This window comes from Eptesicus fuscus, chromosome 7 (assembly GCF_027574615.1).
Source record: "Eptesicus fuscus isolate TK198812 chromosome 7, DD_ASM_mEF_20220401, whole genome shotgun sequence".
NCBI classification, from domain to species: Eukaryota; Metazoa; Chordata; class Mammalia; order Chiroptera; family Vespertilionidae; genus Eptesicus; species Eptesicus fuscus.
The window spans coordinates 94171010-94186910 of record NC_072479.1 but is presented as its reverse complement, the minus strand read 5'-3'; the positions used below and the strand labels follow the sequence as shown (position 1 = coordinate 94186910).

Sequence of the window (15901 nt, the reverse complement as noted above, 5' to 3'; positions counted from 1 at the left end):
CTCCTGTGGCTATCACACAAGCAAGTCCATCCAGGGCTCTGCCCTTGCCGAGGGTGGACAGCATGCTCATGGGCTCAGGTCACTGGGGGAGGGCACTTGGAATTCTTCCTCAGATCCACCCTGTCTGCCTGCCTCCCCCTTCCACCTTCCAAGCTGCTTCCCTGATGATCATCTCCTTTTGCTTTTCCGGCCACCTGCTCCCAACAGGAGCTGCAGGCTCTCAGGACAAAGGCCCTGCTGGACCCGGGGCCAAGCTCTGCCTCTGCTTGGAGCAGGTGGAGGCCTGGCCAGCTGCGGCCCTGGGGTAGGAAATCAAAGCAATTGACAGGCAGGCACATGGCCCCTTGGGGAGCCAGGGAAGATGTATGTAGATCAGATGAAGGGCTGGCAGCCTGAACTGGAGGCTCAGAAAGGAGGCTCTTAATGGCCGTGGAAGAATAGTTAGGAGCCCAGATTTTGAAACCAGGGGACATCATGCTTAATAGAACTTTGGGCAAATTGCTGGCCTTTATGATCTCCCCCTGATCACATGGGAGCAACAAGAGTCCCTGTTTCATAGGATTAATGAAATAACAGCGGTGGAGCATCGAGAGCAGTGCAGAGTGTGCTGAAGGGCTTAATAGATGTTCTCTATACCATGATCACGGTTGCTATAAATAATGGCTTGAGCACAGGAGCCATGCAAAGCCAGCCCACACACAGCTCCTTTTTCAGAGATTCTGAGAACTAGCAAATGACCTCAGAGGTCATGCAGCCCAACAGACTCCTTAATTTTTCATGGTACAAAACAGAGGCTGTGACTTGCCTTAAGGCACAGAGTGGATCCGGTACAGTCGTGGTTAAGCGTGTGTTGAGTGATGCTTTGTGCCAGGCACTGTGCTAGGATCTGGAGTGACAGAGGGCCACACTGCCTGTCCTTAAGGAACTTGCAGGCTGATGGAGGCAACGAGACACCCAGGTGGATACTGTAGAGGGACAGGGGCTGAACATAGCACAGTTTTGATTCCCCAGCGGAGTGTTGATATTTAAAATTGGGTTGACATTCTACCTGGTGGAGAAAAACTCTGAAGACTAAGCCTTTAAAACAGCATGTGTTTTGTGACCCTCATTTCTTGGTTGCCCCATCCCATACTGGCTGCCCCTACCTGTCAGGGTTTCCTGACCTTCACGTCCTCGCAACAGAACAGATGCTAGGGACACAGGTGATGCTGAAACTTGGTAATCTTGTACCTGTGGAGAGAGACCAGCCCTTTGGGCTACTGGGGGTAGTTCTTGTGAAGTGAAGCCTGGGCCCAGAAGCAGATTTTTAAAAGGGGAAACAGCTATCCCTTTGCAGAGTTGCTCTTTCTGCAGAGCTCAGTGGGAGGATGATTAGAGGAAGAAAAGCATCATGGTAGATCCGAACCTTTGAATCTTTTCACTTGACAAAATGCCCTGTCTAGTGAGGGGCTCAGACCTCAGGGGCAAGTCTGACAGCAGGTTGAAGTGGGAGATCTGAACCCCTCAAATCAATTAGGCTAAACCACTTTTCATTCTAGTGTTTAAACCATTCAAAAGGCCATGTGGGTGATAGAAAATGAAACTTTTCAGTTTCTTAATTGCTAAACGTTCCCCACCCCAAAGAGCTTAAGAGAAGGTTAATTATGGTGACAAGTTAAAGAAACCCCAACCTTCTCAAATGCCTCCTGGAGAAGCTGATGTGAGTTTAATAGGATTTTAATCCAGAGAGTCTTTTGAATACTTGAGGTCTATTCTCCTGCTACCCTCTCTCCTGATGACCTCAAATCCTTCTTCAACCCAACATAAAAGAGCATTAATATCTTCCATCGATCCATCTCCTAATCCTTTTACCTTTGCCTTTGAGTCGTCTGCATGACATTGCGTTTGGAGGGGGGTGGGAAATTCCTACGTGGAGACAGATTGCAGCCAGCAAAAGCAGACGGACCAAATGTCTGGGCTAGACGGAAGTAAAGGATCATCACCTTTGGAGAAAATTATCTGTTGGGAATTATTTTCCAAAAGCAAATGGACATTTAGTGGATTTTGTTCAAGCTGTGGTGATTATGAAGATCCTGGTGTGGAAACAAAAGGAGTCCAGATTGCTCTTGTGTGTGCGTGTGTGTGTATGGGGGGGGGTAGAGGGCTATTTATTTTATCTATCTATCTATCTATCTATCTATCTATCTATCTATCTATCTATCATCTATCTATCTATCATCTATCATCTATCTACCTATCTATCTAGCCTGGGGGCAATTAGGATTTTATTTCTTTTTTATTTGGATCAGTTTATGAAGCAACGATTTAAGGGGAAAAATCACTGCAAGAAGACCTAAAGCAACATCATTATACTCATTCCTTTCCTCTCATATATCTCTGCCCCGCCCAGCCCTCTGGAGTTTTCTCTTTTCTGCTTCAATATTGCTGTCCCAAAGAGCAGAAGTTTCAGATCAATTGGTGGGAGAAGAAGGATAGGGAGGAATCTGAAAAGACCCTGAATTTGGGGCATAATGGTACTTGTGTGAGTGTGTGTGTGTGTGTGTGTGTGTGTGTGTGTGTTTGCATATTTTTTAAGAGACAAGATTTTTCAAAGGTATCTTGACTCTTAAAGAGATGATAAGAATCTTTAGGGAGAAGTTGCTTAAGGCTGGAGGGAGGTCCAGATGGTTAGGGGTTTCCTCATTCCCATCACCTGTGCCTGCCTTTCTTCTCTCCCTTCCTCTGCTCCTCTGTTGTGCGTTCCCTCCATCTCATTGTCCCCTTCTCAGTTCCAAACCTCCTCCCGTGCATTTCACTTGGCCCCAGGGGTGCCTCTCTGGGCTATAGATGCTTGTGGTCCTGGGTCTGCAGGAGACCATGTATTTGCATGTTTGTAAAAACACACAGATTGATGGCCATTTGCAGTCCACCTGGATGCTTGCTGGATGTGTTGATGTTGCCATACATCCTGGCAGCTGGGAAAGGGACTTTTGTTTCAACATATTCCATCTTCCCCAACACCCAGAACTTGCTTCTCCCGGGTCTTACTTCCTTAAACCTTGTCCCAGATCTCCAAGGTGACTGCTGGTGAAGTCCTTGTCTAAATCCTTAGGCCTGGCCTGAGTCCTCTGAAGCCAGTGAGGTTGGGGAAGGGCTTCTGGAGTGTGATGGACATTCTATGGAAGAGTCTTCAGATGTCTTTTTTTTTAAATCATGCAATGTAGCTTGACTGTAACTCCAGTTGTAAGTGATAGGTAATCAGATCTCAGGGCAATATGAGTGCTCAGAAAACAGAATTCAGTATTTGGAGATAGAGTGGGCAACCTGCAAAAAAATATGTTTATGAGATATTGACATCTTAAAAAGGATATTGGGAGGTCAGTTCTAGTTTAGATTGGTGAGTGGAATAATGACCTTGCAGGTCATTAAAATATATATATATATATATATATATATATATATATATATATAAATATATATAATTGATTTCAGAGAGAGGAAGTGAGAAGGAGAGAGAGATGGAAACATTGATGGGACAGCAACATCTATCAGCTGCCTCTTGCATGCCCCCTATTGGGGATCAAGCCTGCAACCCGAGATGTGCCCTGACCAGGAATTGGACAGGTGACTGCCTGGTGCATGTGACCTGCCAGCTGAGCCACACCAGCTGGGCACCTTGCAGGCCATTTAAAAAATGTATTTATTATTTCATTCATAACCATTTACTCATTCCATCCATTTATTTATTTCAACACATTTTTATTCTTTGTTTCATGGCTAGATCCCCTTTATCCATCCAGTTCTCATTCTCATTTTAACATATGGACAGAGAGAGAGCAAATGCTTTTGCCTACCATGTCAATTATAAAAGCGGGTTCTGAACCCACCATGGCCACTGCCCTGTCCAGGAGGGGCAGGGAAGAGCCTGGCTCCACCAGCCAGCATTTGGCTCACTCCTTCTTACCAAGGCTTTCCTAAAGAGTGTGTGTTTTTTTTCTCTAGAAAGCAAGTAGATGCCCCTTTAAAGAGAAAAAACACACCAAAAACCATTGAAAGTCTTCATGCTGCAGGACATTGGCGAACCACCCTCCTTTCTCAGGGGGAGATGTTGTGATTAGCACAGGGACTGCTTTTCTTGGGGGCTGGAGGTCATTGCCTTGGAGGAGAGACACCCAGGAGCCAGGGAGGAGGTGGGGGGAGAAGCATCCTTCTATTTTAGGCCTAAGAAATGGAGGATTTATTGCTTTCACTGAGACAGAAGTCTGGGGCAAGCTGGGGTGCCTTGTTGGCTAACCCCTGGTGCTGGTGAAAGCCTGGTGGAGGGAGGGGGTTAGATAGGAGTCAGCCTGCACCTTGAACTGCTATAAATTTAGGGGCCTGCTCTGACCCACTGGCCAGGAAGCAGGCTCCAGCCGGGCCTGTGGGGCCCTTTGGCTCAGGAGCCCTCCCAAGCCAGTCGCCCCTTGGTGTCTGAGCTGAGCAGTTGACCCCGACTTAATGAGACCACAACGTGGGTGTCCAGGGCCAGCTCTCCCGCGGGCTGCTTCCCTTGGAACCAAATCAATATTCATTAATGATCTGCCCCCCCGCCCCCGGGTGCCTCTGGCTTCACAGAGGGCCTCTGTTGCACCAGGCTGCCCAAGTCATTCATTAACCACCAAGCCCGGCAGTCCGCGAGGCCATGGAGGGGCTCACAGAGGCCAGCCCACCACTGAGGTATTTGCAAAGGTCATTAATGAACTAATCTGATTTAACTTTTCAAAACAGAGGCCTGGGTCGTGGGGGTCAGTCTCCATTCCCAGCATTGTGAGTGAGACCGGGTGGTGGGGGGAGGCCTGTGACCTTCACCGAAGGAGAGAAAATGTGTGGGAGGCGCTGAGAACTTAGGTATTAAAAAGTCACCACCTCTAAATCCAGAGAGGCTTGGGATGAAAGGTGGTAGGGCCCTGGGCTGTCCTGGGGATTATCTTCAAGAGCCTTTAGATTCCTGTTCAGGTTCGTCACCTCCTTTCCCTCTCCTGGTGAGAGGACAGGAATCTAAAAACCAAGGACCCCTGCACCGCCTACCTTATTCTGAGCCAGCCCAGCACAGCGGTGGAATACACAAGCTGCAGAGTTCTAATTCCAGCCCAGGGAGCCCAGGGAGCCTGAGCAAGTCTGTTCATCTCTCTGAGCCTCAGTTTGCTCATCAGTAAAGCAGAAATAATAATGGTACCACCTAGGATTGCTCTGAGAATTTAAGCAAATAATGGAAGGAAAGCATTTAGCACAGGATTTGGTGCATCGTAAGCTCTCAAAAATGTAACTTTAAAGGGGGAAAAAAAAGGTAGCTATAACTTTTTGGCTGGGAAATTTGGAAAAGCCCCATTGTAGAGGATGGAGACACAGGAATGGATCCGCCCTACCACCAGTGGCCTGCGTCACCTTACTTAACTAGTAAGTGTCTCTGTGTAATGAAGACACAGCTTGACCTACTGTTGATCAGTTGCTTCTCCCCGCAACCCAGGAGGCCAGTGAGGGATTGGCTGCCTCACCCATTTTACAGATGGGAAGCCAGAGGCTCAGGCATCAAGTGACATGCTCAGAGTCATGCAGTTTGGGGTGGGAGAGAGAAAATGTGAACGCAGACCTGCTGGCTTCCAGTCCAGGGTGTGCACAACCATTGAGCAGTATAAAGGGCAGGCACAAGTGTAAAGGCTTGGTCCTGACTTTGTCTGGGGTCCTCTGCAGTCTCTGTCCCTGGAGCCCCTGGTGTCCCCACACTGCCCGCTTCACAGCCCTGCTCGGGTTGGCCTCTTCCCCAGAAATCAAGGCCTGTCGGGACCTTGATACCATATTCCCAACACCTCGAACTGCCTCTTCTGGGTCTCATTTCCTTCAGCCTTGCTTCTGCTCTCCAACGGGACAGCTGGTGAACTCCTCATTAGGAGGCCTGGCTGGGTCCTCTTTCTACCCAGACAACACATAGGCTGTATTTAGCTTCACCAAGACTTAAATCCTTTGAGTCTTTGCAAACTTCCCAAATTTGCCACTTTTCTCCACCAAGGGGTCTGAACGAAGTCATGTGGCTCAACTAGTGTTTTCCCTTGGGAGGACACACACACACACACACACACACACACACACACACACACACACACACACAGTCACCCAGAGCTGAAAATATTCTGCTGCCCTCTGGCGTTCAGTTGAGAAACAGCCAGCACACACAGCTGTGAATCAAGGTGGGGGCCCAAAGACTTCTATTTGTGGGATAGAGATCTTTGTTTCTTTGGTGAGAGGAGAAATGGAAATGGTAGGGACAATGCATTTTGGGAGCGGAACAAATGTAGTGACTATACTTCCAGAAACAAGCGAGGTTGCACACAGATTGAACTAGAAGTGTGTTTTCAGGTGTCTAGGCCAGTCTCAGCCTGTCACAGGCATTCCATAGGTCTTGGAATCTGAAACCCAAAAGGGATTGCAGCAGCAAGTGAATCCACACCCTCACATTTTATGGAGAAGGAAACTGAGGCCCAGGATTAGAAAGCCTGTTAATATCAGAGCTGGGCTGACCACCAGCTTCCTGACTCTAGTCTTGGTTCTCCCCCATTTCCCCCTCCCCCTAAATATCATCATCATTAAAATCTTTGTCATCCGAATGGTTAACCCTGAGCCCTTATGTTGGGTCAGTCACTGTGCTGGGATGGTCACATTTGCTATTTTAATTCATGCAATAAGACAGATAGTTTTTGTCCATTTTGTGGATAAAGAAACTAAGGCTCCGAGAGATAAAATGCATGCTCAATTATACAAAAAATAAGTGGCAGACCTTCTAGCTTTGATGGAAGGCTTTCTATTTTGTCCTCTGTGCTATGTTGAGCTAAGGGCAGAGAAAAAATAATTCCCTGGAGTTTGTAGCTGAACAATAATAGTACGGTTGACCCTTGAACAACGGGAGGTTAGGGGCACTGACCTCTGTACTGTGTCAAAAATCCAAGTATCACTTAACTCCCCCCAAACTTAACTAACCACTAACAGCCTGCTGTTGACCAAAAGCTTTACTGATAACAAACGATCGATGAATACATATTGAAAAAAAATCCGCGTACAAGTGGACCTGTGCAGTTCAAACCTGTGTTGTGCAAGGGTCAACTGTATTTACGATGTGCTGGTACTGTTCTCAGCAAGTCACATATATTAACTCATTTACCCTCATATTGTTCCTCTAAAGTAGTACGTTATAGCACTATTATTATCCCCATTTTATTGCTACGAAGACTGAGGCACAAAGAAGTTCTGGGCGCCACAGATAGTCAGCGCAGAGAAGGCGTTCCAGCCCCGGCTGTCCAGCTCTGTTGCCCGTCTCTGTTCCTGTTGTTATTATCATCACAGAGAGATGACTGGGAGACATGGGCTGGGCTTTGAGGCCATGGGAACCCTAGGTGGGAAGCTGCAAAGACAATCAGGCAGGCAGCTGTCCAAACCAGTGTGCTCTGCCCCCAGCCCATGTGGTGGGGTGGATTCATGGTTAAGGCCTGAGACCGTGGAGTAGCCGGGCCTGAGTTAGAATCCTGACTGTTGTTTTCTAGCAGTGTGTGTTGGGGTTTGCCACTCAACCTCTCTGTACCTTAGCTTCCTCATTGTAATATGGGGAGACCAATAGCACCCATCTCATAGGTCAAATATTTAGAATGACACCCAATATTACTTTTTATTACTCACATAGGCAGTAGAGAGCTTAACACTTCATACCTATGGAAACAAGGCTATAAATGAACCTCTATTTAAAAAAAAATTAAAAATGAACCTTTATTAACGCTGCTGAGAAAAGCCTCTTGTTTTGGTGGAGTGTGTCTAGATCATGGATGACATTTCCCCAGCCTGGCCACTAGATGGCACACATGTTCTTTCCTGCCCGACCTGAGCCTTTGGGCAGAATCAGAAATAACTTGCCCCAGATGGAAAGCTTCCTTTTATGGGCCTGACACTGGGCTGCACGTCTTGCCTAAATTCTTATTTACTTATCACAGCAATCCTCGTATTAAAAGAGGCATTCCAACCAAAATGCTAAGCAAGCACCTGGTACATGGTAAGGCCTCAGAAAATGTTTGCTATGCTTCCCATTATTGTTGCTGTTATTCCCATTTTTAGAGTTAGGACTGAGGCACAGGGAGGATAAGTAGGTAGATGGAGCCTGGATTCAAACCCAGGCCAGGTTGACTGCAAGTTCAGCATCCTTTCCCCTAAATCTCATTTCAGGGGAATGAGGGGTGCCTTGGGCTCACATCACTGTCCGCCTACTATGTCTACTTATGTTCTCTACTTATTTTCTGGCTCTACCACTTTCTTACTCCTGTGTGATTATAAAATAGTTATTTAGGCTTTCAGAGCCTCAGTTTCTCATCTGTACAATAGAAGGCATAATACCTTCCTAATGTTTGAGACACTTCAGAAATAGCAACTAAACCAGAATTGACACTCCATGCATGATGGTTACTGTTATTAATGCCTTACATGTTAACATGACCAGACTTCTTTCCTTCCTTTCCCCATCCCTTTCTTCTTCTTCTACCCTCCCTCCCTCCTTCCTTCCTCTTCTTCCTCCTTCCTTTTTTTCTTCCTTTCCTCCTTCCTTTTTCCCCTCCTATGCACCTGGAACTACAGTGCACTCACAGTTCCTGCCCTCAGTCCAAAATGCCTCTCAGTTCCTTACAGTCCAAAATGCCCTAGTCTCTGTTCATTCCTGGAACAATGCCACTCCTAGGATGCCTTCTTTCCTATAGGCCACAGTGATTTGGGTGCCACCACCTCTGCATAACCAATGCCTGCAGGCCACACAGCTCAGACCCCATCTTTTTCCCCACTATGCTGCTCCAAACACATGCAAGCCCATGGATTCCTTGGATTCTGCTGAGCATTCTCAAATCATGCTACCTGACTCCATTCATTCTGTTTCACCAGTGGCTTCCAAATGGGCTTTGGCATCCAAAGAGTCTGCCAGGATGCCTGGGGCCATTAGGGAGGGAGACCCGTGATAGGAAGATGGGGTCCCATGGGCTCATCCTTGCTGACAATATAACAGCTCTGGTTTAATCTGGTTTATATTCTGGGGTTGCATATATATTCTGCTGCTAAAGAAAAACATAAAAAACTGTTCCACTCTACTATGATGGGTAGGAGGGAGATTAATTTTGGAATAATTCAGAGAAAATCTCCAGGAAAGAGAAAATGTTTGGGAATGTGTCTTAAAATTAGTTTCCAACATGCTAAGTGAAATAGGCAGAGAGAGAAAGACAAATACTGCATGGTATCACTTATATATGGACCCTAAGTAATAAGTTAAACTCATAGAAACAGAGAGTAGATAAGTAGTTGCCTGGGGCTGAGGGTGGAGGAAATAGGAGATGGTAGAAGGCCACAAACTTTCAGCTATAAGGTTAATAAGGTTTGAGGATCTAATATATAAAACAGTGATATAGTTGATAATACTGTATTGTATACTTGCAATTACCTAAGAGAGTAGAACTTAAATGTTCATACCCCTCCGAAAGAAGATAAATATGTGTGAAATGATCAATGTGCTAATTAAAATGTGGGCTGGGATCCTTTCAATGTATACATATATCAAATCACAGTCACGTACCTTTCAAATATCTTACCATTTTGTCACTTATACTTAAACAAAGCTGAAATTTAAAAAAAAAAAAGGTTTTCAAGGGAAATGGGATTTAGCGTTTGAATCAGTAATTTGGTGGCTGTTTGGAACTCCACTTTCACCACCACTGACTTGACTAATTGGGGCCGATTGCATACTTCTGACCTTGACCGTGTCTTGCCAAGCTGCCACTCAGGACTTTGCTCTTTCTGTGTTGCAGTGCCCTGGTTCCCAAGGACCATTCAAGATCTGGACAGATTTGCCAACCAAATCCTCAGCTATGGAGCAGAACTGGATGCAGACCACCCCGTGAGTCCATGGCCCTGCCCATGAGATGCTTTTGGTTCCTCCCCATGCTACTCTGGAGCAATGTGTCTTTATTTGTTTTCTTGTACAACAGCCATTTATTGAGTGCCTACTCACACATCATCATCATTATCATAGCCATTATTATTGTTGGATCAAATATGAGTTATCATCTAGGAACTATTGTTTATATATGATACATGCATGTAAGTGTGTGCACACACACACAAACACACTCAGATATGGAAGTAATCTTTATTTCTATGAATTTCTACAATAACAGAGGTTTAATTCAAGTGCTTGGGAGACAACAAAGTCTATTAACAACTCTGCCAGATCCAGGGGGCGTGGGGAGTAGTGACATTGAACTGGATCTTGAAAACTGAGTGGAAGATGCTAGTCAAACAAGGAGGCAGGAGGCAGTACGATCTGAGGGAACAGTACATGTGAAGGTTCAGGGTCCTGAAAGTACCTGGAATATTTTAGAAGGGCTGGCTGGTGTGGTAGATATGAGGGTCAGTTTTTAAAAGATCTGACGTACCAGACAGAGAACTCAGACTGTGTCCCATGACCTGTGGGCAGGGGAGTGGGTCCTTTAATGGCTTCTGGGGAGATTTTATCTCCATTTTCTTTGGGGTCCTGGGATGGAGCAGCCCAGCCTAGCTCAGAGCCAGTTATAGCAGCCTCTATAGGCAAGAGGTGTAACCATGATCATGTTGACTGTCCTTCACTGTCCGCCCAGGCAAGTGACTTCATTCGTCTTTAAATGACTTGAAGGCTGTTTCCATTTGCAGTGGGTTAGTCTAACACTAAGGGACTGTCTGAGTTTTACCCACAGTCTAATTTCTTCTCACGTCATGTGGGTCCTTACAGTTGAGTAAGTTGTGAATGACCCCCTTTGATGTGTCTAGGGCCTCTTGGCCGGAGGCCCTGAGAGCAAGGCATCTTCAAAGATATGGTTTCTGCCCTAACTGGTTTGGCTCAGTGGATAGAGCGTCGGCCTGTGGACTGAAAGGCCCCAGGTTCGATTCCGGTCAAGGGCATGTACCTGGGTTGCAGGCACATCCCCACTAGGAGGTGTGCAGGAGGCAGCTGATCGATGTTTCTCTCATTGCTGTTTCTAACGCTCTATCCCTCTCCCTTCCTCTCTGTAAAAAATCAATAAAATATATTAAAAAAAAGATATGGTTTCTCTGCAAAGCTGTCTGATGACCTTTGACCCAGACAATGGGGTTGGCCTATTGTGGCCTTTCTCCTCTTACCAAGCTCCAGTGCCCCTGCCCTGCCCCACGTCCCTTCCATTGGCCACACCCCCTGTCATTTGGGGATGTGAGAGCGGAGGCCAGTCCATAGACATGGCCATCTCCCCACCTCTGTCCTGGTGCCTGCCTTCTTAGAGGCAGATGGAGCTGATCTTAAAATTCTGGAGTTAATTTCTCCTTACAGGCCCAGCCCACATCTTTGGCTCCCTGGCCTCTCCGTGACATGCACTTTATCATAAAAATACAATTTATCAGGTACACTGTCCCCCTGAGGAGAGGCCAGGCTCTCCCTGTTCCTTCCTGTGGCTTCTCATCCGATCTGGGAAGAGATGGGCCAAGGACAGACAGGCCCTCCAGGGTGTGGGCAGAGATGTTCCTCGGAGAGGACCCTCTGTTCCTCTCTGTCCCACAGGCTCAGGAGGAGCGCGCCTCGCCCTGACCTTGCTCTTGGCAGTAGGCACTGAGGTTTGACCCAATAGCCCATACCAGGGCCTCCAACACAGCCGGGAAAATGAGCCAGGGAAGGATTGTTCCTGAGACAGAGATGAAGGGGAATGAAATAGGCTAGCTGTATCAGCTCTTCCATCCTTCCATCCCTCCATCCCTGTCCCCTGTCTTCCTTCCACTTGTGTTTATTAAGCGAATGATATTCAGAGCTAACATTTCTTGAGCATGGATTTTGTACCAGGCACTGTGCTAAATGCTTTCCCTGCATTTTAAAAACTTCAATGTTCTAATCTGTGGAAAGGTTGTACTTTCTCATTTTCCAGTGAGAAATCTCAGCCAGAGAGGGCTGTGTGGGCTCCTGTGTCTGTGAGCCATGTCCCAGGCCATGTGCAGGGAAGGGGGCTGAAATGATTAATAAAACAGGATCCCTTCCTTCCAGGAGCCTCCAGTTGTAAGGTTGAGAGAAGAAGGGTGAGTGGCTACTCTTCCCAAAGGGATGGCAGAGGGGATGAGGGTGCAATCCTAAGCCTGGCTAGCAGAATCCAAGTGTGTCCTGAACTAGAGTCTATGAAAAAGATCTCATGATCAAAGGGAGAAATGCTGTGTTCTAAAACCCCATTTTCAGCATTTACAAGTCCCATGGTCTCATTAGAGGCTTTGGAAAGTCCTGCAAAAATGAAACTCATTTCACCTAATGTTTCTCAAACTTATTTACCCATAGAACCCCTTATTGACCCTTAGCAACATTATCTTGAATGGTAGTGTTCCATGGAATACAGTTTGGGTAATATTTGGCTAAATCATAAAGCAAAAAAGTGTATGAGTAAACACCAGGTTTACTGCTATGCTATTAGTTTTAATGTCACTGTGGGCAGAATGGTTAGGGAGGACTTCCCAAACAGGGAGATCTGAGGTAAGCCCTCTGGTAATCAGGGTAGGCTAACTGCTTACTTATCAAACAGCCCCCAAACCTCTTTTAAAACCTTAACCCAAGGAAAGTTTATTTCCAGTGTAGTCAATAGGGAAATTGCTCCACGTGTAGAGATCAAGTCTCTTTCCAACTAAGGGCTGCATCCTCTTCCAAGTCCTTGGAGCCTGAGCATGGTGCCAGTGCCTGGAAAAGACAGAGAATGGCTCCTGGGAGGTTCATATGGGCCAGGATGGAAGGTGACTCACATCTCTTCACTCATATTCCACTGACTACAGCTCAGTCATAGGCCCACAACTAACTTAGTAAGGATGCAGAGAAAAGTAGTTTAGCAATATTCTCAGAGATAATGAAGGGGATACCAGCAGCCCCTACCACACAGACCCCAACCTCAGAGCTCTCTCTTTCAGTTTCCCTAACATCTGCCCCTGTGTCTAGATGAATATCCACACTGGAGGGAGCTTTAAGTGGGGAAAATGTGAGTGACCACAACTGTTCTTCTGTGTTTATTTCTGTTCTTGATCCAAGTCTCTCAAACTGCTTTTCAATCTTTCATGGTATAGGTATTAAGTTTTCCTACTTGCCAACAAGAGCCTGCTCTTCCCCAAGACCACAACTATATTTCCAATACTTGTCTCCTTTTCTCTTCCTTCTGCCCACCCAACCTTCTCCACCTGAGGGCCTGTCAGAATCTATCCTAAAAGTCAGCCAGTTGAGTCATCATCAATGACTTGTTGCACTCCAACTAAGTTGCTCTGACAAAGTGTAATTTTTAAAAAGTTAGCAACAACTGTTACACAGGTATATGTAGTGAACATGTGTCAAAGATCCATGGACTCAGGAATGAGGGACGCAGCAAGATGACAAAGATGGTGCAAAGGAAGACGCAAGAGACAAAAGCATAAATGGTCTTTGAAAAATAGAGTTCTGGAATAAGATCACAAAGATGGTTTCACAAATTACCAATGTCCCAGCAGGCGGTAAAGCTGTAACTGTGAGTGTTCTCTTTTCTACTAGACAGAAATCATTTGCAACAGGATCATAAAATAAATATATTGGAACTAATATTTTGGAATAAATATTCGTCAGCATCCAACTTGGAAGTGCTGGGGCCTTACTAAGTTGTAAATTGCACTTCAAGCAAATGTCCGTTCCCCTGGAGCACACAGTGAGCTTGTTAAATAGAGATCTGATAGGACTTTGAAAAGGCACACCATAACGTTTGTTTTGCTTAAGGTTTGCGTAATTGTTAATAGGTCTTACTCAGGAGTGTGCCAAGTATGCCAGGCACAGAAAATCCAGTGATAAGTAAGACAAACAGATTCCTGAATTAAATAATTATTAACAAGTATAATGATTGTGCCACGCCGGTGTGGTCCAGTGGTTGAGCGTCGACCTATGAACCAGGAGGTCACTGTTCAATTTCTAGTCAGAGAACATGCCTGGGTTGCAGGCTCCATCCTCAGTAGTGGGCGTGCAGGAGGCAGCCAATCAATGATTCTCTCTTATCGATGTTTCTATCTTTCTCTCCCTCTCCCTTCTTCTCTGAAATCAATAAAATTATATTTAAAAAGCAAGTATAATGATTGTCTAAAAGCAAAAACGCTCAGGTTGCTGAGGGAGTGTATTGTAGAAGAAAACCAATAAACTGGAAAAATCAAGGAAGGTGTGATGTAAACCAAGATGGAAAGACTTGAGTAGTAGCTTATTGGTCTGAGAAAGTGAGGAAGAGTATTCCAATAAGAGGGAATAGAATGTGTGAAGGCCTCCATGTGGGGGGAGGGGGGGTAAAGCATAGTGTGTTTAAAGAATTAAAGTAAGACCAATCTGGACAAATTTGGAGATATAATATGTAGTTCTGCACAGAGTTGGAAATATACTAGTAGGCAGGGCAGGATCACATAAAGCCCTGTGGACTATGTTCAGGATTTTGGACTGTATCCTAAAAGTGATGAGAAGCCATTGAAAGTTTCTAAGGAATGGAGCAACCCCACCAGATTTGCATTTTGTTAAATCTACATGGGCTAAAGTGAAGAGAGATGGTTTTGGGGAGGAGACAAAGAAAGCAGTTACAGTAGTCCAGGCAAGAAAAGATGAAGGCCTGAATTAAGTTGTAGCAGTGAGAATAAAGTAAAAATGGATGGACTCAAGATATTTGAAAGGAAAAATGGACAAAAATTGATTATTGAATATGAAAGTAAGATAGGAGGAAAGAAGTAAAACAATGAATTCCCAGTCTGGGCAACCAGGTGTCCAAATCCTTGCTAGAATAGGCTTCTTGGCATTGGTGGGGACCATGGCTGACAACACACAGTGGGCCAGGATGGGGGGCATGCTCAGCACTGCCCTTGTCTCTTGGTTTACAAATCTTTGGCCCATACCTATAGGATGGCAATGGTAGATACTTAAAAAAAATGCCACTTTGAAACTCTTGTCTCCTGTGTCTCATCCTTCCTCCAGTTGGCTTGGGACCAATAGGATGCAAAAAGGCTCTTACTATTGACCTAGATGAACTATAAATAAATAGCAAGGTAAGAATTCTATAGATGCTGTTTAAGAAGCCCAAGGATGGGTGATAGGCTCAATGACCATTCCAGAGAGTATATCCTTTTTATGTTCAAAGCCAGATTTCTCAGCTTTGGGATTTCCCACCATTGTGCCCCAAAGCATCACGTTTTGAGTGTCTCCTTTATACTCAGAATTTTACTTGATCTAATTCACCCCACTCTGTGAGGTAGCTTCCATTAACTGTCTCATTTTACTGATGAAGAAACTAAGGCTCGAGAGGTGAACTGACCAACCCCAGGACATTCTCCTAGTGATTGAATGGGTTAATAATCCAATAATTCAACCCAGCCTGTCTAACTTTTTTTAGGTTAAAATTTACCTTTAGTTATTTTACTTTTTTTCAATTACAGTTGACATTAATGTTACTTTTATTAGTTACAGCCTGTGTGACTAAAGATGGCATTTCTGAGTTTAAGCTTAGCCATGTTATCAAGAAATAATGACGTAAGATCTCTATCTAGAAGGATACTTAGAACTTTTCCATATAACTACTCTTTCCCCCAAAGCTCCACAAAAACAAAATCACATGCTTCAACACCCTCAGGTAACAAAAATCCTGAGAATAAGGAAAGTGATTGTGTGTAGACTGCACCCTGTAGAATTCTCTGTACTTTCTTCCATCTGTCCTCCTCTCTTCCCCCTTCCCCTCATCACTTCTTCACCAGCAATATATTTTCCTGTCAAAACATACTTGGTTACCCGCAGTGCAGCCCAAATTGCTGCTATTAGCCTAATTGAGACAGGGTGATTATAAATAAATTACATGCAGTGTTT

At 45.3% G+C, this 15901-nt stretch overlaps 1 protein-coding gene across 1 annotated transcript in view; it reads left to right on the top strand.

The window, feature by feature from the left end:
• Positions 1-15901, top strand: part of PAH (phenylalanine hydroxylase) — a 51040-nt gene that overhangs the window by 18872 nt on the left and 16267 nt on the right. Inside the window, exon 4 of the mRNA XM_008144746.3 lies at positions 9837-9925. Coding sequence (XP_008142968.1) covers positions 9837-9925 — 89 coding nt within the window. The remainder of the gene's footprint in view (positions 1-9836; positions 9926-15901) is intronic.